A 23,139-nucleotide genomic window follows, 5' to 3' on the forward strand; every position below is an offset into this window, starting at 1 on the left:
TGTGAGATCCTTCCTTTTTGACTCTTGACCAAGTGTAGCGTCAAGAAAGATGCTGGGTTCCATCATTTTTATTTTTAATTTAAGCTTTAAAATTTTTATTTTTCTATTGTCAATGACCTTAGTTTGAAAGAAGTGGTTAGGACTTAAAGTGTTTGTGGACTACATTACCATAAATTTCCTGATCAATGGTGTATGCAAAATATTTCAGAGTAAGATTTTTTTTTTACTCTTTTTGAGATTGCATTAGTCTACTTAACTTTATTAGAAGCAAATTTTATGAAGGTTAATGTAATTCCTTTCAGAAGAGATTTAGTAGCCAAAATGTCTTACATGAAATTAAAATATCAGTTATTCATTATCATCAGAAGTTCTGTATGAAATTTCCATTTACTTAATCAAAATCCTAAAACATTTGAAACATTTGCACTCACTCTGTTTCCATAATGAATAATGTACTAGGAACAGCAGTAATGAAAAATGTACTTAGCTGCCATATAGAAAAAGTAATATCAACTGGATGTGCTGTTTAGTGACGCTATGAATTTAACTTGGTATTTATACTGATTCTGATTTCTAGCACTCTCTTTTTAAAAAAATTATTATCAGGAGGTCATGTGTTTGTCTGTCCAGTGTTAACTTCCTATCTGATTTTGCATAAACATAATTTTGAATTATTCAGGTACATTTACAGGTAGATAGGGCTGACTTCAGAGAACCTGTTAAAAAAGATCTAGGTAGAATTTAGGCACTCATCTTCAAAACTTCAATACACAGGTCCCTACTGAGAGGTTCCCTAAGCCTGGCCAGCCTGCCTAAACCCTGTTTATCATGAAAGCTACCTAAAAATGTACAGCTTTGCATCATGCCCAACCTGCAGGGCAGGGTCAGCAGGTAGATGCTGGCTGCTGCCCAAGCCATGCGGGGAACTGGAGAGTGGTGCTGAAATCCCCCAAGGGGCCAACCTGGTAGGTGATGCAGGTAGGCATATCTAGGGTGCTCTTACAGGCAGGGTTCCTCAGCACACCTGGTGGCAGAAGTATCAGTCTCAAAATAATGCTGCTGAAGAAAAGGCAGCAGTAGTGGCTGCATCTTGTTTTTCCAGGTAGTTGAATGGCCAACCCAGTTAACCAGGGAATGAGTTTGGTTTAGGGCCCTTCTCAGCTAAAGGTCCAAGCATTACTTTCTCATCTGACCACTTTTCACTCTATTTCAGACAGTGGTTATTCTTTCACATGCTTCACTGGACACTACTCTACATGCAATATTTCTCAAACTTTTCAGAAGCATCACCTCCTCTGCACTTACACGTCTTCAAGTATGAGATACTTTCTTGAGCCCCTTTATAGTGAGAGGAAGATAACAACCTGCCACACAGGCTAAATGTCCACATGAGGAGTAACTTTGCTGAGAAGTGAGGAGCGCAGACAATCCACCCTCACCTTTTGAGGGCTAATATTAGTATAGCTGATTTCTGTTCTCCTATCCTGGCAGAACATGGATTTCTATCAGCACAGAGTGATCTTGTTGGTTGCCATTAAATCATGTATTTGCAATCCTCTGAATATGCCAAAAGATATTAAATGTAAAATTAATTGTATGGCATGTGTGATGTACTTACTATATACATGTAAACAGCTAATGTAAGTTAAAAAAATGTGAATGTGATCAGAAGGGATTACTACATTTTAACTATTTGCTAAAACAGTTCTTCATCAATGTACAGGTGTCCATTTGAGATGTTGAGGCCGTGATGATCACAAAAAAGCAAGTCAAAAATCAAATGCATTGTTGTTGTTTATTCAGATGAGTGAAGCAGAGGTTAATGGGCAATTTGAATCGGTGTGTGAATCAGTGTTTAGTGAAGTTGAAGCTCAGGCAATGGATGCCCTTGACCTCCCTGGATGTTTCCGAACAAGAAGCCACAGTTACTTGCGTGCCATTCAGGCAGGCTATTCCCAAGATGATGAATGTATACCTGCGATGGCATCTTCCAACATCACCTCAACTATCAGGTCAACCACAGGTAAGCAAATCTACGATGACCCTTCCACTGTTCCGCATGTAAAAATATGTCATCTTGTTTTGTAAAAGGAAGTTTGACACTGGAACAATTTCCCTGTGTAGTGATAACATTTGATACCAGTATTCTTAGGTTTGTAATACTGTACCATTGTGGCTACAGCTTGGAATAAGCTCCTCCTGAGGAGAATCCTGCAAGCAGAATATAATGGACCTGGACTTCAGCATAGCCTTTATTTGACCTCCATTTCCTACACATACAGTTATCCAGGTGCAAACATAAAAATGCAAATGCAAGTGGTATCATTTAGATGTTGTTAAATATTTATGTATTTTTATTTATCAAGTAATTGATCTTCTAAATGTGATCAGTTGCACTGAGTTTAATTTAGGTCCTTAAAGTACCAAAAGAAAAAGAGAAGCAAGATTTTAAATATTTGGTCTAAACACTTACAGGCAATTACCTTGACAGAGAATTAATTACTTACTTTTAGAAAAGGTGTAACCAGTGGTATCAATACACTGAATCATAAACATTATGGCAAGCTTCACACATCTGCTATTACTCATCAGTAACCATTAGCATTCATTGTTATACCATTCACTTTTAGGATCTTTTAACATTCTTCTAGCAACTTTTTTCTCTCCTATTAGTTGCCTAGCAAAGATTATGGCTTTATTCATTTTAGAATATTAGCATTTATTATTGGTAGAGAAAAGATTGCACAGATAGCAGTTAAATAATTAAAATGAAATCTATAACAAATACGTATTCTTTGTTAAGTGATCCAAATTCACTTTTATGTTTCCAAATATGTTAACGTCAGTTCCAAATTATGATATTGTCCTTGCCACATACTATTAAATTGCAGTGCAGGCTACCCATCTACAAAAGGTAAAAACAGACCTCAGAATGTATTATGCAAAAATACTTTTTAAATTATTTGCTTGACACATCTGTTGTATAACAGAACAGTGGGAGCTTAGAAAGGAAGTAAGCTGAGGTTGAATAACATAAATTTGCATTCCAGAAGTAGCATAAAATATTATTTTATCTTAAGCATAGTATTTTAATTGCTATACATAACTGTTTAAAACCAGAAGTTGTGGCTTACAGTGCCACCTCTAGGGATGTTTCTGTCCTTTGTTTAATAGAGATGCTATCATGATATAAAATGAGATTTTATTGTTACCCCAGAGACTAATTTTCATCTTTGTCATATAGTACTGTGTGATTATTATGAAGAAACCTTCCATGGCAAAAGACACAACTAAATATCTATTTTACTGTCTGACTCCAGGTACTGAATTGGAACACTTTCAGAATTACTTTGGTTACCAAGTTGATTGGTTTTAACCTAAGCTGCCTTGAGTTTATATGCTAGATAAGCCCAAAATTCTCACTGAAAGGAATTTATTTTCTCTAGTGCAACAAAGCTGAATAATAGAATATGTTTGGGGAAATAACCATATTAGGCAGTAAATATGTTTGCCTCCCAGTGTTTTCATACTTACGAAATATGTTTTGCATTGATTAGCAGTCTGCCGGCCAAATAATGTGGTTTTGAAAACTTTAACCTTCTTTTCACACATGGCTTCTCCCTCATCTCGGAAACGATTTATCAGATAGATTTTCTTGCCCAAATATGTAATCTTTCTGCTTTGTTGTGGTGAGGTGATATTGACATTATGGAGAAAAAAGATGATGTGAGATGTTTTCCTGAGCCAAAACTTTTTCCAAGTCTATGGACTGTCTACAGTTCTGAGTGTGGTTCTGTATTCAAAATATTATCTCTGTACCACTGAGCAAGTTTGTCCTCAGTTTCTATGTAAGATAAATATTCAAATTAGAAATATTTATCTGATTTACAAGAAGAGTAAGGATTATGTAATTCACTATTAATTGAAAACTTCAGTTGCCAAATAAGTTCTCGTTTTTAAAACCCTAGGGGTAACTCTTCCATATTTCTCTCTTCAGCCCCTGTCACTTTGGAGGGAGATGGTTCATTTTCTATCATTACTATAATTTTAAAAAAAATCTTACTTCTCCAGCCTTCTATGAAAATTGTAAAAGAAGCAGTTGCCTGAAATGTGAAAATGGTGTTGGCAGATATTTGACATTTATACGGGCTTCATTCAAATAAATGTCAAAAAGGTCGAAGTTTCACATCAGCCTTCAGTTCCAATTCAGTCTTTTGAATTCTTAGGAAAATTACATTACATTAATCCCTTTTTTGCTTCTGATGTAACAAACTCTTCTTGGCAAAGAAACTAAAGCAATTTCTTAGAAAATTAACAGGCATTGCAATTTAATTATTACTTGAAATTTTAGTGATATAGGTCATGACTGCCTCTTATCGATGATGTAAAGCAATTAAATCATAACACACAGGCTTCTTAGCTAAAAATTAATTCATGTAACTAAAAATGTAAATCTAAAATAGAAAATGTAATATTTGATCTATGAAATCAATTACAAAAGTATGGAATATATATTTACAGCATGCAGTTTCCTAAAATGTCCCTAGATGCATTAACAGCTTTCAGAAGGTAGGAAGGTTGCACCTATAATGACTGTTATGTGGGACATTATTAATGGACTCTGTTAACAGGGTTTTCTAATGGATGGGAAAGGAACTACCAGTAACTAGCTCTTCTTAAATGTATACAACTTTACAGAGAAAGCCAAATGGTTCATTGGTAATATCTATGGTACTAATGAACACATAACTTTTGCACGGACCCATGTAGTCTAATTATTTGTGGAACCAGACTTCTCCACCTCTGATGGAGACTCTGAAAAGACAAGACAAGACATAGACAAGACAAAGACAAGACAAGAAAAGACAAGACAAGACATTTACATCCTGTTGCCCCAGGTGTAAATGAACGAGAGAAGTGACAATGCAGAGGAGGCAGCCAGCACTGCTGGCACACCGTAAGCTAGACCTGGACTCTGTGTGACCCTTGCTGAGACTCATATTTCATTGTGATTCTATCTAACGGGCATTTCTAGCCATCCCGTTTCATTTTGTAAAGAGATAATGAACCCAGTAAAAAAATACTTCATGTTAAAAACCCTGAATGACAGCATATGCTTTCTGTCTCTGAACTGTATCCAGTTGCAGCTGTCAGATGCACAGCTGAGAAAATACAGCTCCAGCTGCTGCTGCCTCCCACCTTGTCCCTCCATCACAGACAACATGTAATTTCCTAAATGGGAAGTCACAGAGTGCAGTAGTCATCCTAACTACTACCGCCTTACATCTTTGCTACTCTTGCAAGCAACGCTTCACTTTTCAGGAAGAGTGCATAAAATCTGGGTCACTTTTCCAGCTTGGTTCCCTATTGTCTAAGTATATCTGCACGTATATACGCTATGCTGTCAGCCTGGAAGGCTCCTTCCTGGTAACGCCCGGCTAGTGTAGCAGGGTGCTGCGGGGAGGTACGCAAGCTCCCCGAGGTACCGGAGCTGTGTCACCAGCAGCTCAGCGCGTAGTGGGCCCTGGCCGTATAGTCCTGTTGGGAAACAGAGTGCTCTAGGCTCGGAGCAGTGCCGCAGTGCCATGTTATCCCACCTGCAATACCCGGGCTGTCTTACTGAAAAATAATTCAAAGACCCAGGTACAACACTGGATTGTACTACGAAAACATAACCAACGAGGAAGTCTGGAAGATGTTAACTGGTCTCCAGTTGTTTCCCATTTGCCTGAGAAGGTCAACTTATTTTTGTTACATGTCCTGTTTGTGGAGAGAGTCCTGTATATGACTTACTCCATATGTTATAGAATATTTCAGGATGTTTCCTCATCATTTTTCCTGCTGATGTTGTCTGATATTACTGTGAATGCAGAAATACTTACCGAGTTGCAATGATACTGGAGGTAGCAGTTAGGATGGGCTGTTGTGAAGCAGAAGAACATGTTAAAATCCCTCCTCTGAGACGGAGAGTGATTTGGTATTTGCACCTTTGGCCATGCAGGATATCCTGAACACCAGGTTATCATGTGTTCAGATGTGGGGGGCACACTCAGTTTCTCCTGATGGCATTATTATACGTTGTATAAAACACTTTCACCTTTATTGAAAGAGACACTGCCGCTCTAGCCTGCTGCTCAGGACACTCACCCATCAGTGGGATATGTGCTCGGTGAATATTGCTTTTATATGCAAATTGAAACAGATAAAGCGGAAAAAACTAAATATCCTATAAGGAGGAACTGAAGCACTCCAGTCAGAGGTAGGAAATCCTTCTCCAGCAACAAGCACTGACTGAGTGGCCTCAGTTAAGTTCTTCAGCTTTTAGGCTGATGAATAAAAGGGAGCATCATCTTCAGTTTCTTAAAACTACTTCATGATTTCTTTTAATCCAAGTTATTTGGCTATAACTGTGTTTTTTGATGAATGGATTAATGATAAAAAAATACACCTAGCTATGGACTTCAGCACAATGGGGACTGGGTCACGGTACATAAAGGCATCCTGGCTTTCTGTCCTATGTTAAGTGTCAGTCCAAGATCACTTCTCCTGCTTCAGGGATTTCCAGCTGATCTTGAGAGAAACTCAACATGAAGCACTGCTGATTTCAAGGGATATAGTTACTAGCCTTAAGGGGCCAGTACACTGCATTACAACTACTTAATTTATCTAGAAAACGTAGCATAATGCAAACCTGTCAGATCAGTTGTACATGCACCTTCTTTTATCTAATTCACAGTAGGTAGCTCTACTAAATTCGTGCTTACTAAAGAGTCCACTGAAAAAGATCAGATGTAGGAACTGTCTTTTGCCCATTTTACTTTTCTCAACCAGTAGGACTCTGCTTGGCAATGAGTAAACTTTAGAGAATTCCACATTTACTGAACTATTGAGCACTAATTCCAAAACCAATTAATTCAAACAAGGTCACATTGCATGAGGGAGTTTTCAATTACAGCCCATACGATTACTCAGAATGCCTGAGGAATTGCAGGTTTCCCTTCTGCTGGCTTAAAGCTATTTTCAGCTTTCCATCTTTGAAATAAGGGGCTACATAGGGTGAATTTTTAGAGAGTATTTGATATTCAGCCACAAAACTCTCATTGCCAGTAAACAGATTGCATGGTCATGTACCTACAAACATAAAGGCATGAGAATATGATATTTCATCAGGAAGTTGTACTGTTCCATAGCACAGCTACCCCTGCAGAGCCCAAAAGGACTGATTCTCTGGTTGCTATCTGGACACTAATGACAGCAGTTATTCTTTGGGATTTTTGTTTGTTTTTTTTTCTCAAAGATATGAAGATACCAAGGGCAGGCAAAAGTTTAAGTCATGGTGCCACTGCATATGGAGCTAGTGGAGTTCAGTGAAGGGTCACTAAGAAGACAAAGGGTCTCGAGCATCTCTCCCAGGAGGAAAGGATAAGAGAGCTGAGACTGTGCAGCCTGGAGATGAGAAGGCTCAGAGGGGATTTCATAAATGTATATAAATATAAAAACTGGAAAACCACGCTCCTCAGTTCCTAAAAGAAAAATGTTTTATGATCAATAAATGTGTGATTTTCTTTTACTTTCTCAAGAGTGTGATACTTCATCCAGGTGGCTGCTTGGATCTTATTAATCCAATGCACTATGGCTAGGAAAACCCAACCAAATGGGGGAAAACATATGCATGAAGTAACATCTCCACAATTTCTGTTCCCTCTATAGAAATAAATGCTGAATCTTAGAGGTTTTTACTGGTATCCATTGCTAAGTAATAGCTAGCAGTGGTATCCACAACAAGTATGTTTAAAACCACAAAACCTTAAGTCCAAATAAGATATAGAAGGCTGCTTTCTCAATTATAATTTGCCTATTGACTTTGTTTAATTACTGTTGGGGCTCCATGGAATTATCTGGCACTGTAATTCTCTGCAGGAAACATACCATATATCTGTGGGAGCACTTAGGGATCCTGAGTTAATACTTTGATACTATGCCAACTTGTGTGCCTATACTGTGACAATAAATCTTATACTAACAAACGATGAGCCCAGTTCTACACTTGGATACGCACACATCATTTTCATTGCTCTAGGTATATCTGGGGGGAATAGTTAGTCTTTAATTCTCTTTTATATATTGAAGTTCTGCTGCTATGCTGACACTGCTCTACGTGGTGGAAGCTAATAGCAGCTCTACGTGGTGGAAGTGGCCCAGGGAATCACTGGAATGAAGGTGACACAAGCCCTTTGGTTCGAGGAGTTCAACAGAGGATGGCCAAGGGGCCACTGCAACTGTTCATAAGTCTGGGATTCCCTGAGATGGAGTAAGGCTGCGGTAAATGAGGCTGCCTGGCTGCCTGGACTCTTCAGGCTGATGAGGCATGAAAACTGTTGGAGCAGTAGCCAGGAGCTTTTCATAATTCTCACTCTCCTTGGTACAGATTATCTGCAGAGGCAAAGATAAAAAATGAAGTCGCTGCCTTCTATCTATGGTTAGTTTAAAAAACGTGTAATGAGTGTTTCTCCCTTGCTCCTGATGTTCTGTGCTTGACATAATTCCTCCGTAACCTATTAGATTTGCCAGACAGCTGGTTCTTTTTTTATTAAAAGGGACACCCATGCTTCCTTCCCAGGCAGAATTTGGCTTCAAAGCTGTTCTGCGGGATCAGTTTTCACAGAGTTTTCTCAGCTTCATTTTCTGTATCATATTATAAGGAAGAAAAAGTAAAAAAAAAAAAAAAGAATGTATAAGAAAGAAAAAATTTACGCAAGGAAGGTGATTGACTGCTCAGGTGTTTGAAGCCTTCCTGACATGATAGAAGCTAACAGTTGCAGAGGTAAATCTCAGCCCAGCTATTTAGCTTAAGGTTGCCCGAGGGTTTTGTTCTCAGGTGGGTCTGTGCAGCTGTGGGAAGCTTGCAGGGCAGGTGAGCCTGGAAGCACCAGTTCATAGTGCTTCCTTGTACTTGTAGTGAAAAAGAAGCCAGGACCCCTCTCCTGCCCGTGTTTCTCCTTCTGTGTTCCTCAGTGAATGGAAAAAAAAAACTCTAAGGAGTCTTCTCAGAAGCTCTGCATATATTCAGTCCTGGTTTTTGTTGAAGACATGTATGTCAGGAGCTATAATGATGTGTGCACTGGAACTGCAACGCTTGCTGTTCTGGGTATAGAGACATCATTTTGATTGCATTCTGACACTAATTTTTACTAGCTCACATGTAATATTTCATCCATCAGGGCCTCAGCCCATCAGTTAATGTACCTAAGCGTAACTCTCTTGAAGCTGACCCAGTTTTGCCTGCTGACAAACTGACCCTTAACTTTGTTACGCTTTCAGTACAACAAGGGTGTGAGCCATGTTCTGCTCTAGCTCTTCACAATATAAAAATTCTTCCAAAAAACTGTGTGCGCAGCCACAGGGGAATTCCTCTCCTGTGGGTCCTAGCAAAGGCACAGGGGCCAATAGAGGATATGTGTGAAGAAAGAGAGCTGCACTCTGCACTTCAAAATAACAATAAACTCCTTTACGGCAGGTCACGTCTCACTTCCATAGGGACCCTTCCCCTTCTAGAATGTACATTGGATAGTAAAGCTCTTTCAAAAAATGTATTATCAGGCATTTAGGGAGGCAAGTTCAGGTGCTCTTGCTCCTGTTCTGCCTCATGGCAAGGACATTTTGATTAATGCTTGCCTCTTACAAATGTATTTCTCCTAAGGGACATTATTTTTAACTTGCAAAGTTGCCTTTTCCAGGAGTACAGAATGCTAGTGGGCAGCTGCCACCCAAATCCTTCCCAATAACAGAGGCATCTGAAGGTATAGGCAAAGCAAGTTCTTCATTATTTAAATAAAGTTGTATCTATATGAGTGGAGAGGCGCAGAAGTAAGAGAAAACCTTTTATAGTTACCTTTAGTTTTACTCCCAGCAAATTCTCTCTTTTGTTAATATAAAAAACCTCTTGGGATGCTTGCACATCTCTGCCATACTCCCAGCAACTCCCATCCTCTATTTTCACTTCCCTGAAATGGAGTTTCATCAAGATAAGCTTGTACTTAAGTCTCCATTTCTGTCAGGAATTTTATTCAGACTCAGATCTACTCTAGAAGGGCAACTGGTAAACCTGATATTTAAAACATTACTTGAAAGACTTTTTCCAGAGGATCAGAGAAAATAAAAATACTAAAATTGGTGACATTCCTAGGGCATAACCAGACAGAATTAGATTTTGGCCAGACAGGTCAGTTGAATGGTGTGGGATTTGCCTCCAGATCAAGTCATCTAAAAATAGATGCTTTTGTGCAAACTAGTTGTCTAAGTTCCCATGACAATAAACTCAAATTCTGTTCAAAGATAATTGGCTGGTACCATTTGAGACATCCACATGGGACCTACAAGAGAATTGCATGCTCCTGGACAAGCAGCTTTAGGCTAGGTAGAAGGGCCTAGGACCTCTAAAAAGGTATTAGATGATACCTATGTTTAGGTGAGTTTGACTCAGACTGGATACAGTGTATGGATCCTATTGTGCACCAACAGAGAGTCCCTCTCTACACTGATGTGTCTCACGCTCACCTAATAGCACCCTGATACTTACCAACAAACTCTGTACTCACCATAAGGCCAAGGTTTAGTCTCAGTATATAGTCCATTAAAATATACACACTGGAAACCACAAATATCAGAGCAATCCAAGCAGCTCATTACTACTCCTCAAAGGCAACTAGAGGATATCCAAACAGGTTTAAGGAAGATGCTGAGTCTGAAGTGAGTAACCTATCACTTCGCTTTCTGAGACTGAGAACAGAATATCAAGGATATATCAATGAGTCATGATTTTTATATGCATTTCTTTTTTGTTGTATTAAATACAAATGAACCTTTTGGGATAGTTCTGTGTCCAGAAAAATACATATATTTCCACTCTTTGTCTTCTTCCCCCAACTGAAAAAAACATAAAATTTCAGTCATAAAAATTCATCTCACCTAATAAGTATATCTAAAATGTAGCTGTCAAAGGCAGTCACATTAATGTCCTATTATAGTCAATGAAATGTGATTTATCTCCTTTAGGATTGGTATCTGTTATGAAAGAAGTTGTCCTCTGGACGTCCCTATTTCTCTCTGTTGCCTATAAAAGTAGTCTACAATGATGGCATAATACAGCTAGCTAACTTTTGTAAATCTGAGGTAAAAGTCGGGCCTATTCAAATTGCATTATAGGATGAAACTAAAGATTAATACCTTGTCCCACTAAAAACAAGGATAACTCTGAGAGCGCCATGCTCTGATTTACAGGTTTTAGAGCTCAAACCCACCAGCATCATTTGCCGCACCAAAATACTGGGCTGGCAGCCTGCAAGTAGCTTTCTGAGCACTGGTTTTGACAGGTTTTGACACTATTACTGATTCCACCTGCATCTTGGATAAAATGATTTCTTGATTTGGCTATTGCCTGTATTGTTATCAGTCTCAAAAGTGCACTCTGAAATTGTGTCCAGACTTGTAGCTCTCTGTGGATTAAAAAGATGATTCAAAGGTATCAAATTATCTTTAATTAAAATACTTGGCAATCATTTAAATTATGTAATGTAGGACCATTATCATAATACACTGTTAAAATTATTCCATTGTGCAACACTTCCTTAAGATTAATTGAGCAAACTGTTTTTCTGATCCTATTTAGTCTGGAATTTCTTACCGTAAGTTAAAGAAAATCACAAGCTGCACATAGCTACTGTAAGAACAAGAATAGAAAATATACAAACAAAACCAATGATAAGCCTACATAATATGTCTGTGAGTGGGTTTAGGAGGCTGATGGAAGTTATTTGACTTGAGTGATAAGGGTATGTGGGAGGTCAAGGAGAGATTTTTTTTTAAGTACCGAATTACAGCAATATTGGTTTGATTCTACTGAAAAACGTTTTCAAATTTTCTATTTTATTTCAATGTGAAAAGAGTAGCCCAGTAAGAGTGACTCTTAGCTTTTGGAGCTCTTTTTTCTCTTTGTCTCTTACTGGTTTGATGATGTGACAAATGCAATCTGTATTCCTGAAAAGCTGCACGTACATTCTGTAAATGAAATAGAGTATAGTTAAAAGTACATTTTTCCTTCCTGCAACCAAAAAACTGAGATGGTGTTTTTTAATGCAACTTCAGTATTTTAGAGGCACATAGGAACTGTTTAGAAGAGCAAAACAGCTGTCAGCACTTTGCCTTGCCATCTACAGGATGCTGGTTAGGCTATAATTTCTCGCTAATTAACTGATCTAAAATAGAACCCTTTGTAACTAGTCCATCAGCAATCCATGAGGTTTGTGTTGCCCACATCTCTTTTAACTTTGGCAAAGGCTTACAGTTTCTGATCTTGATGTCTTGTTTGATTTGCATTTCTGTTTTGAGACTAACATTAATTACACTGTCAAAACAGATTTTATCGTTTACGTAACATGGGCTGCCTACAGACCTAAGTTTCCTCAATATGGAGGTAACAACTTATGCACTGAATGACTTGATTACAGTAATTCCTTTTATACTGTTCTCCTCCTGGAAGACTGTAGTGTGTACTTAGACTCCAGCTTTTTCCAAATTTAGTGGTCACATTTCCACTTAATTGTTAGTTTCCTGTACAAAATCAGATAGATGTACAGAACTTAAGCCTAAAAAGATCTGCTCTGAAAATTGAGTCTAACCTGATGCACACACAGATGTAAAAAAAAAAAAACCAAAAAAAACCCAAAAAAACCAACTCATCCAGTAATTTCGCCTTACCCCAGTAAATTCTGCTTGAGGTTATGTGTCATGCTAAAGATTTCAGTATTTTTTCACAAGTGCTATATAGATTCTGTTTAGCAGAGAGATGTCAAAAACAGATACTGCTTAAAAAATGGGATTTTATATGGGATTCATATGACAGCAGTGTCTCAGTGACATTTTGAAAAACTCTTTTAAAAAGTCATATATAAGGAGTACAAATCTTGCCTATGTCAATAATATGTTATGATAATGGTCCAGATCCTGAGTTTGTGTTAATTGGTCTGATTCCACTGACTTCAATATCAACAACTTCAGTGGGATTGACAGCATAGTCTAGTCCAGCGCCTAAAACTGTGCAATCAATTTAAAAACTGCAGAAATACAGAGGGTTTGCTTTTCATACCTCTGTGGAGCTATAAAGGGACCTTGGGCCAAGCTATTACTAGCTGCTATGAAGTAGTTCCAGCAGAAGGGATCAAGGAGCCGTCATTAATGCAGGCAAATTCCACGCAGGCTTGCTTTAACAGCCAGCTCACAGGGGGTGTGGAGCAGAGGAGATGAAGCTCCCACCTTTCCAATGAACACAGGTAACAGAAGACAGGAGAGGTTAGGTCCCAGTGCATACCAGAGTCACAGGGACAGAGCTTTTGGCTTGAGTTTCTCTCCTCCCTTTAGGCATTTCAGAATTACATGTCCTGATCTGAGCTAGTTATCCTTGATTCTCTTACGGTTGATGGAGAAAAGTAGGCATCTGCATAGGATGATTCATTTCCTGGTGAAATAAGCATCTAAGATGGGTGAGAATTGCCCCCAGAATTGCTTATTTTTCTCCCAGTAATTCTAAAAGAGATCAGACAACTAACTTAGACGTGGATGACTGTTTTTTAAGTGACTAATGTGAGGTGAGATAGATTCCCACGTTATAGTTCTCAAATGCTGTCTTGAAGGTGTGATATAATCCATTGTTACTAAAAGACCCTACTTAAAAAACTGGCACAGGATAAATGCAGCATTTTGCCCCCATGGACTATGGCAACATGAGACCATCAATTAACATCTGACTTTAGGGTGTAACAAATATCCAGGTTTACCTAAACATAATACATGTAAAATGACCCATCAGGAAAAAAGGTTAGGAAGTTATAGATACCTACCACCCAGACAATGCTTTGGGTTATATCGTTTAAATAAAATGCAGCCCATCATATAAACTGTGCTGATAAAACTCATCTGGCTGTAAGCAGTCTTTCCAAGAAAATATCTCACAAAAATATCACTGTGAATATATCACTGTTTCTTACTGCTTAATCTGGAAAACAAGAAACAGGGTTCTTTTCACAAATATGCAAGCTCAAAAAGACTCTCTACTGAGAAACTACCTGGTCCCTTTACTGGCTAGGATTCATTGTGGAGGGCTGAATGAGAAACAGCAAGAAGCAGGAAGATAGGTTAATAACTAAAGTATCTCTCTGATTATGTTTGAGGGAGATCTATCCAAGATTCCACTAGAAGAATTAACTTAATTTAAAACAAAATTCTCTCTTGAATTTCAAGCACATTGGTAAGTTTTAATGACTATTTTTGCAGGGTTTGAATATCCTTACAGTTCAAAAAACCGCTGTCGTTACTTTACAAATGGAGAAACTCTTGAACATGGAAAGCCCTCAGAAATGACAGGATCTTTCACCAGCAGAGCAGCAAGCAAAGCTGTGGACCTATCCAGGGAGCATCAAAGAAAAGGGCTGGAGGAGCCTGGACTGTATGAGAATGTGACGTGTCTTCCTCACCTGCCCCACACTCACATATAGCCAACGTTTCAATTTAAGAGCAAAGTGGGTGTGTTTAAGAAGTACTTTGAAGGACTTGCATTTACATTCAGTTAGCTCTGCCTAGGGTCAGGTAATGGAGCAAAACATTTTTTTCTGTGCAGAGCCCGAGCACATACTGCTCCAGCATTGAAAAGAGAAATTAGACCCCAAATCACAGGTGTAGGTCTTTGAGATGGCCACTGATGGCACACATCGAAAACAGCAGACGTGGATCCAAACAGACTACCTTAACCTTTTCCCCTCATTCTAGCTGATCACTTTTTCTTAATTAAGCAGCCAGAAGCTACACATGTCAAAACTAAGCATTTCTAAATCATCTTGTTATGACTGAACTTTAAAGGTATTACTGATCCAAGAAGGAAACCCCTCTCTAACATTTCAGAATTTGACTTTAGGAAAAGCCAGATTTGCTTTGTAAAAATTAAACTGGCCTGTTTGACACTAAAGTCTCCTTTTAATTATGTTTGGCATTGGAGACCCATGTATAATGGAAGTTGACAAGAGGCATATATAAAAAGGTGTGTCCCAACATCCTCTCTCTTAAAGAGGGACTTGTATTCTTATTTTTGACATCCATGGCTTGGTAGAAAAATCAGCAAAGAGTTCATTGTTTTTGTGGAAAATAAACTCTTTTAGTGGCTGAGTTTTTTCTCAAAAGTCCTCTTTGTTTTCTTAATGGTCTTTTTATGTTCATCGTTCTTTGTTTTGAGAAGTAACTGTTATGCATCCATACATACATTTTTATTTTAAGAGTAGCTCAGAGGTCCTGATGACCATGATGGAGCACAGTGAAGAAAGTTCAGGGCATTTCAAGGACAGCCATGTTAGCTGGGACTGTAAAAACCTTTGGCTAGAACAGTATTCATGATGGTCAAAAGACTATACCAATAACTGAGTACTCTTTTCATACAGGATTAGATTTAATTGTGGCCTTTCATTATGAGAAGGTCTCTTTTTCCTCTTCTGAAACGGTTTCAGGGCTAGCATTCACCTTCCCTGTGCAAAGCAGAAGATCTAGTGTCAGCCTGGGAGTCTGCACTGTGTTTCTCTCCGTGCTGCGGTTCCTCCTGCAGCAACGTGCCCCTGGGAGCTCTGCCTCCAGGGCAGCTCCACGCTCCCTGCAGAGTAATTATCCTCCTTCTGAATAAACCTCCTTACAAAACAGAAAATCCAGTTTACTCCTGCCATGTGTCATAAGGGACAACCGTTTCCTTTAATTGATGGTGCTTTCATGTAAATTCATCATCCAGTTAACTTTGTGATCTCAGCCTAAATAATGTTATTTTGACTAAGTGCTTAGTGGTTATATTGATTTGTGAAAACCCCTCAGGTGACTCTATCTTGCAAATGGACCAACAGCAGTGATTTATTAAAAGGCTGCCTTTTGAAAGGTGTTCTGAATGTCACCTACGGCCACTGATATTTCATCAAATATATCACGTCTCTCCTTCTGCCTTTTGTCTGTGAATCTCTATGGATAACCCGAAGTTATATCTAAATTGAATTATTTTAGTCATTTTATTTCTAGTACGAACTGTGTTGGCACTGAAATATGGGCAGAGTAACTGACTTATTTCTATGACTGTAGCAACAGTAACCTTAAGCAAGTTTAGTCAAATGCAGTGTAGATTAAGAGGGATATTCTGCTTCCAGGTATCTCAATTAAATTTTAAAAATCCTGTTACTTATAAATTATCAGGAAACTTTCCTTGGATTTCTATTGTATGTGTCCAAACCGTCAAATTGCCAGTTCTCCAGTGCTGGGATTGTCATCTTGGTCACTCTGAGTAATGCCATAATGCCTGATACTCTGGTTCTGACTGTTGCTTCCCAGCTGGGATCACAAAGCACATAAGAGAAATGAATGTGGTTTACAGGACAGGTCACTTGTAGCCATCTCTGTGCCAAATTCAGCACTGATAGGCAATCTTGTATATGTGAGGGTCATCTGGCAGTTAAGGTATCAAATGTAAGTCATGTGCCAGGAGAAGATAAGTGGAGCTGGCACAAATGGGCACTGCAGTCTTTACATAAAGGCAATGATCCTTACAAAAACAAATGCATGTGTTACACTTTTTCCTGCCTGAGTGACAAATTAATGCATGTTATGCTGCATTGCTACCTGCTCCTTTCTCCTGAGCAATTTATACCTGGTTTTCATCATTGTTTAATCTAGCCCACAATGAAGCAGCACAGAACCATTTTGTTTTCTCTCCAGTTCTCTAACAATGTCCTTCCATAAAGGAAAAGCCAGCGGAGCCGATTGCACAAGTTTATGTTGAAGTGGGGCAAGTACCCGAACAGTTAATACTTTGATTCAAATGGAAGTCTGAAATACCCATATAGTTCAGAATTAGAACAGTTTTTTACCATTTTTATCATTTTTGGTTGATGATCATAAGCTAACAGATGGAGATAGACTGTATCTTATGAGCTCCAAAAAAATATTTTTCCAGCTTTATTAAAAAAGGGAAAAAATAAATTCAGCTTTCTGTATTAAGACAGCCTTTGAATACAACTGGAAGGAAAATTTTAGTTTATTTTTCATAATTCCTTCTGTGTTTAGTTTAAACATTAAAAAGATATATTTACCTCTTGTGCCATCTACTTTCTTTTTCTTTGCATTTCAGAGCAGCTATAGATTTTACAAATTGATTAACAGCATAGCAGAAGGCTGTTGCTTTTACTTTGCTTGAGCTTCATTGCTCAGCAGCAGGATTGGTGAGAGAAATATCAGGAGTGCCCAGCATATTAACACTAAAACTACTCAGAAAATGAAAGAAATCAGAAATCTTTGGTCATCTTCTGTGACCCACAGAAACAACAGAAGATTATCCAGGATTGATGCTTTATATGTCAAACCATGAAGCATGTCTCTGCTTCTGCTGAAGTCCACAATTTAAATCAGTCTGAAGTCGTACTGCAACAGCTTTGCCCTCCTGGTGCTCTGCTTTTGCACGCCCCTGTCCTCGTGCTGTGTTTCATCCCCAGCCGCTGCGCAGGCTCTGACACCCAGCTTGTCCTGCTGTGACTGAAGACAAGGATCCTCCATCCCAGTCTTCTTTTTCCCAGTTCAGCACCGGTGCCCTGGCTGGAGTTCCTCGCGCACTGTCCTTGGCCAGTGCTCGGTACCCTGGGGCTGCAGTGCCCGGCACCAGCCCTCCCCGCGGGGACAGCAAAAGCCACCACAGCTCTGGAGTTTGTGGAATGATGGACAAAAATATGGGGAAGACAGGAAACAGCGCTGAGGAGGTTTTATGCACTTACTTTGAACTAATAACCACTAAGGCCAATAAAATGTGCAAAGTAGCGAATGATGCAAAGCTGACAGGAGCTCCTGTCCATCAGCATAAGAAGGGGATGATAAATGAAAAGGAAGTTCATTTTCTGTTAGGAAAAGGAAACGTTTCTTCCCATATGTAATACGTGGTATGTATGACTGCTAGGGCCAAGAATTGGACATGATAGAAAAAGACTTTACTGTTGATAACAGGAATATTCACAGACGTAATAATTAATGGCAAAAAATTTTGAAAGCGGCATAAAATTTCATGCTTCAGACCTTAAGCCAATACTTATTTATTAGAGACCTGAGACCAAGCATGAACAGTAAACTATGGATTACAGGGTTCCTTTTCTCCTTTAACAAGCCCCTAATCTATTATGTAGTCATCTCCTAAATCAGCAACACATACCGAGTTTATCTAAGACAAGTCTTGGTCACATTATTCATCTAAGTTACCCCATTTACTTCACTAGAACTGCTTGACTGATTAAAGCAAATAGAATTCGGTGGCAAGATTTGCCTCACAAATTCACGCCTCCATCCTCTTACCTGATTTTGTTACAGTCTCCAATTAGTCCCAGATTTCTGTAGCTCTGAAACTGTTGTTCCAGATATGAACTCATTAACTGTGTAGAGATGGATTTTTTTATTCCCTGCTCAATATTTGATCTCTGTGACTGTAGCTTAGAAATTAATCGGATTTCTTCCTGCCATATTTCACTGTACATATGTAGCCAGTTTCTCACAAACTTTCAGTCTTTCTCCTGGTTTCTTCTCCTTGTGGAACATCTGGGTTTTTTAATTCCTGTTTCGTGCTCATGATCAAATGCTTGCCAGAATACTGCAGCAACTGAAATACTTGGTGGCTTTAAGACATCTCACTCCACCAAAACAATCAGAAATTTCCAGAATAAAATATTCAATCCTGGGGGGAAAAAAAGGAAAAAAAAAAAGCAAGTGACTGTTTTGGTTTTGCCACAAGGAGAATTTTTCTTTTTTAGAAATGTAAAGGAAGATTAAGTTAGCTATGACGGTTTGCAACAGCAGTTTAACATTTATATTCATTAGACAGAGAAGTGATCTGCTGCCTGAGTAGTAGGGATATACTTGCTTGTGATGTTTCATTATCACATTTACCATAGGTTTCATTATTCATTGCTATTCTTTTGCATGAAGACAGACAGTAAAAAACAGTAAATTAGTTATAACAGTGATAACCTGTCTTATGTTATAGGTAAAAATAGCTTCCTGTTCTGGATTTCACTCACCCTATTTCATCCCATTGTCTCTATCTCTAATGATTTCCAGCACTTTGATCACTTGCATCTACCTTTGCCGGGGGAAGGGAGGGGAGCAGTATTATGGCAACTCTCTTAGTGGAAAGATTCCTTAGAGCCACTGCTTGAGCTCATGAGACACTGTCTTAATTTCCAAGCTTTACAGCCTCTCCCTTCTTTCGTGAACTTTCTGTATTCCCTCAAGCGTCTGAAAAATACTGGGTTTTTCTTTCTTCTTAACTGCTGGTTACAAAACTGACAGGAGATAAAATTGGTGATAGGACAACAAAACAGCACTTCAAAAAAAGCATACAGTCTCAGAATCTGAAGAGCATGTTTTCATGTATTTCACTCTGTTAAAGCAATTTAGCTCAGAGCAAGACTCTCTTTAAATCTCTACCAGAATTGAGCAGCACCAGTAGTAATTCAAAATGTGCTTCAAATTAAGGTTTTCACTTCCTAGCTCTGCCTCGCTCTCTTTTATTTATGATCGCCTTTTATTTACGATTATCAAGAACCAAAATTTAAGAGTAGTCTTCTCGAGGCTCACTTTTTCCATAGACTAGCCTGGCAATACAGGCTCAGCAGTCCCAGGTATTAGCAAATTCCCAAACCGGTCTCTTCTCTCCAGAGAGCTGCTACATAGCCTCATATCAAAAAGCACGACAGGAGAGGCGCTCCTTCTGACTTCATTGCTCATCAGCCCGTATTTGTATAATGGGAAGAGGAACTCTTATAGAATCCTTTTTGGACTCAAGTAACCCAAATTCCAAGGATTCCTGAGTCACTGTTGCAATGTCCAATGCATTTAACAACACCAGAAAAAGGCAAACCTTTTCCTTAAGTCATTCATTATCCTGGTCTCTGCATGTATACATTATGCTATTTCAGCATTATTGATACAGGGAAACATAATAATTTTCTTTATCTTCCTGCAATTATACAATAAATTAGTTGGACTTGATTTTCCTGTACAGGAATATGGAAAGCTATATCACGATGCATTTTTTTATCAGTTGATAATTTTATGAATTATGATTATATGTCCTTTGGGGAAAAAACACTTCCATAACAGAAATGCTCTTATTAGTACCAAAAGAGTATAATGGGCTTAGACAATTAGAAAATACAGCTGTGTAATATTAATGACTAACTGTCTCTATGAAATCTCTAAAATTTTGTAAGGAAGCAGTATGGGCACAATTCTGCATCTGTAGAGCTTTCCTGGATGTTTTATTGAGCCAAGACAGAACCTATGTTAAACCAGCCTCAGACCTGCTCTGCTCATCAGACTAAAAGTCTTAGTTCTGCTCATGTATATCCAGTTCTCCCAGTGTTTCAGACCCATTTTTATATCTGTATTTCCATATTCTCTGCATTTAAGTATATCCCCCTTCAATGTATGTTCTAAGGATTTAGGGCTTACTGCAGGATAATAGATAAAAAGTCACTGCTTTCGGTATTACTTTAGTTTTTGCTTGTTGTCCAAGTATCTAGTAGCTTTGCATATGTTGTAACATTTTTTGCATGCCTGGAATTTCCTTTTATTAAGTGCATTGTGGATATTTTTAAAACATATGCTTCTTGTGTAAGTAGCCAACCTTGCCTAATTCCAGCCAGTACACCTGGAAGTATTTTTAAAGGTTAAAGTGTGGCATACTGTAAAGTAGAAGTTTCTGAATAATATTTTGTTCCAGTATATTGATGCTACTTTCTTAATACACTGTATCAATACAGAGCCCACAGTTCAGATGATAACAAGAAGAAAAAAACCCTTCCTTTATTTCTCTTATCAGCTTTACCCCATGCAGAAACAACCTGAGAAGCCCCAGTGTGTATCTACCCAGCACAAGTCTTAACACACACAAATCCTCACAAACTCTGTTTCATCTTCACCATAATCTGGGCCTCCAATTTCCACCCCTTGCTTCCTGGTTGAAATAAAATTTTGCTGTGGACACCCATCTGACTCTGAGAGACACGTTCAACTAATAGTGAGGTTCACAAAGAGCCCTACGTTGTACCATCTTCATTTTTAAGTAGCTTAATCTTAATGTTAAGGTGATTTCTGTTGTGAAGTTTCCATCAGATTAATCTTGATTTCTCTTTTTCTTTTTTTTTTTTTTAATTCTTTCCATAGCTGTAACTTACACAAGTTACAAAAAAACGCCGCCACCGGTACCCCCTCGTACCACTTCCAAGCCACTGATCTCAGTCACGGCACAGAGCAGCACAGAATCCACCCAGGACGCATATCACGACAGCCGGACTCAGAGGATTTCCCCGTGGCCACAGGACGGGCGAGGGATGTACAACTCCACAGACAGTTTGGACAGTAACAAGGCCATGAATCTCGCCTTGGAAACTGCGGCTGCGCAGCGCCACGCGTCCGAGAGCCAGAGCACCTCGATACGAACCAGTGACAAGGCCATTTTAGTGACAAAAGCAGAGGAGTTTCTTAAGAGTCGACGTTCCTCTATAGGGATCCAGGTAGCCTATCATTAACATCTGTTCTGTGATGAAATGCTTGCCTTCTTTCTGTGAATAGCATAGAATGAGTCATTCAGCTTCACTGGCTCTAATAATCTAACAAACAACCCCTGGCTGCTTGGCACTAATTGTAATTCACATCATGGCAATGCAGCTGTGCAGAAAAGTCTTTGGCTAATATGCTGTACCTGGAAGAAAATGAATGAATAAATCTCTAGGGAGGTTACCTGTCATTAACACTTGATATGAAAATTATACTGCAGAGCTACAGGTGAACAGCATGTTCATCTCCTTCCCTCCATGAATTCACAGTCCTTTTTATAGAATTACACCAGCTTTGAAATGCTTAACTGTATTTTTTCCATTATCTTTCTCTTTTGACCTTGGAAAATGTGTAATGCTGCTGGATCTTCAAGTTATTCTCCCTAAAAAGAGCCCTCCCTGCCCTTACTTTCAGTTGTGCTGGGGAGAAGGTACCAAGGAAGAGAAGGAAATGTGCTGGTGTAGATACAGCATAATTATAGATGGCGAGTAATGAAATAATGTTAATAAGCACAGTCTTTGAGCATTCCTCCATTTGTCCACCTAAAATCTGAATATTTATTTCACCTGACAAAATGTCTGTCAGGCTGTGGAAACCTTGGTTACCTTGTGTTGTTTCAGGTGAATGAAGTAAGACAATTCCAAATGTAAATTCTGAACGCTGTTCCTTCTACTAAATGGAAAGCACTATAGATAGCAATGGTCATTTGTTTAAAACTCTAGAAAATACCAAGTAGTAATAAAAATCAGAAAGTTGAACTTGAAAAGAATGCAAAGTCCTTTGAGACACAGGAGTAGAGGAAAATTTAGGCTTCTGTTCTGCTGTTACTTAGACAGATATATAATTTTAAGTATGTGAATATTCCCTTTTACATCACTAGGTTCACTTCTGTGCTTAAAAATCTCTACTTTTGCCAGATCAGCTATAGAGGAAATGCCAGGTATTTGGCATAGTTACAGGTATCGTGGAGACAGCAACGTAGATCTTGAGAAGGTAATAGTCCATTTAACAAAGCCCAGTGAGTGACTGTTCATCTACTAGGAAGTATATTATTTTCTTTAAAAAGTAGTAATTCCATTTCCATTAATTTCAAAATACAATCAGAGAAAAGTATTTGGGTTAAGCATGTCACAGCTACTGATTGAACTTCACGTTTAACATCTTAGTGTGCTATAATCTTGCTGTTCCACAACGTATTAGACTGATGGGAAGGCATAGGCTTTGCCAGCGAGTTGCTTGTCCATTTCTCGACATAAAAGTATTTGCTTCTGCTTCTTTAGATGCAGAAGAGTAGAATGCAATTTAACAGCAATGGTAAAATATTCAGATGGCTACTTTTCAAATGTTTTACAAAGTAATTAGTGTATCCTAAGTTGTTCAGAGAAGAGGCTTAGCAGGTAACAGTGAAAAGCTCAAAGGAGCAGCAAGTAATTTTTGGTACCTTTTAGCCCCTAACCTGAAACTTACTCTTCA

At 38.6% G+C, this 23,139-nt stretch overlaps 1 protein-coding gene across 1 annotated transcript in view; it reads left to right on the top strand.

The window, feature by feature from the left end:
* DLGAP2 (DLG associated protein 2) overlaps positions 1-23,139 on the top strand; it is a 479,848-nt gene that overhangs the window by 428,053 nt on the left and 28,656 nt on the right. Inside the window, 2 exon segments of the mRNA XM_072857796.1 lie at positions 1,804-2,023; positions 21,274-21,623. Of these exon segments, the coding sequence (XP_072713897.1) occupies positions 1,804-2,023; positions 21,274-21,623 (570 nt within the window).

The sequence above is a fragment of the Ciconia boyciana genome, chromosome 3 (genome assembly GCF_034638445.1).
Source record: "Ciconia boyciana chromosome 3, ASM3463844v1, whole genome shotgun sequence".
In the NCBI taxonomy this organism is placed as follows: domain Eukaryota; kingdom Metazoa; phylum Chordata; class Aves; order Ciconiiformes; family Ciconiidae; genus Ciconia; species Ciconia boyciana.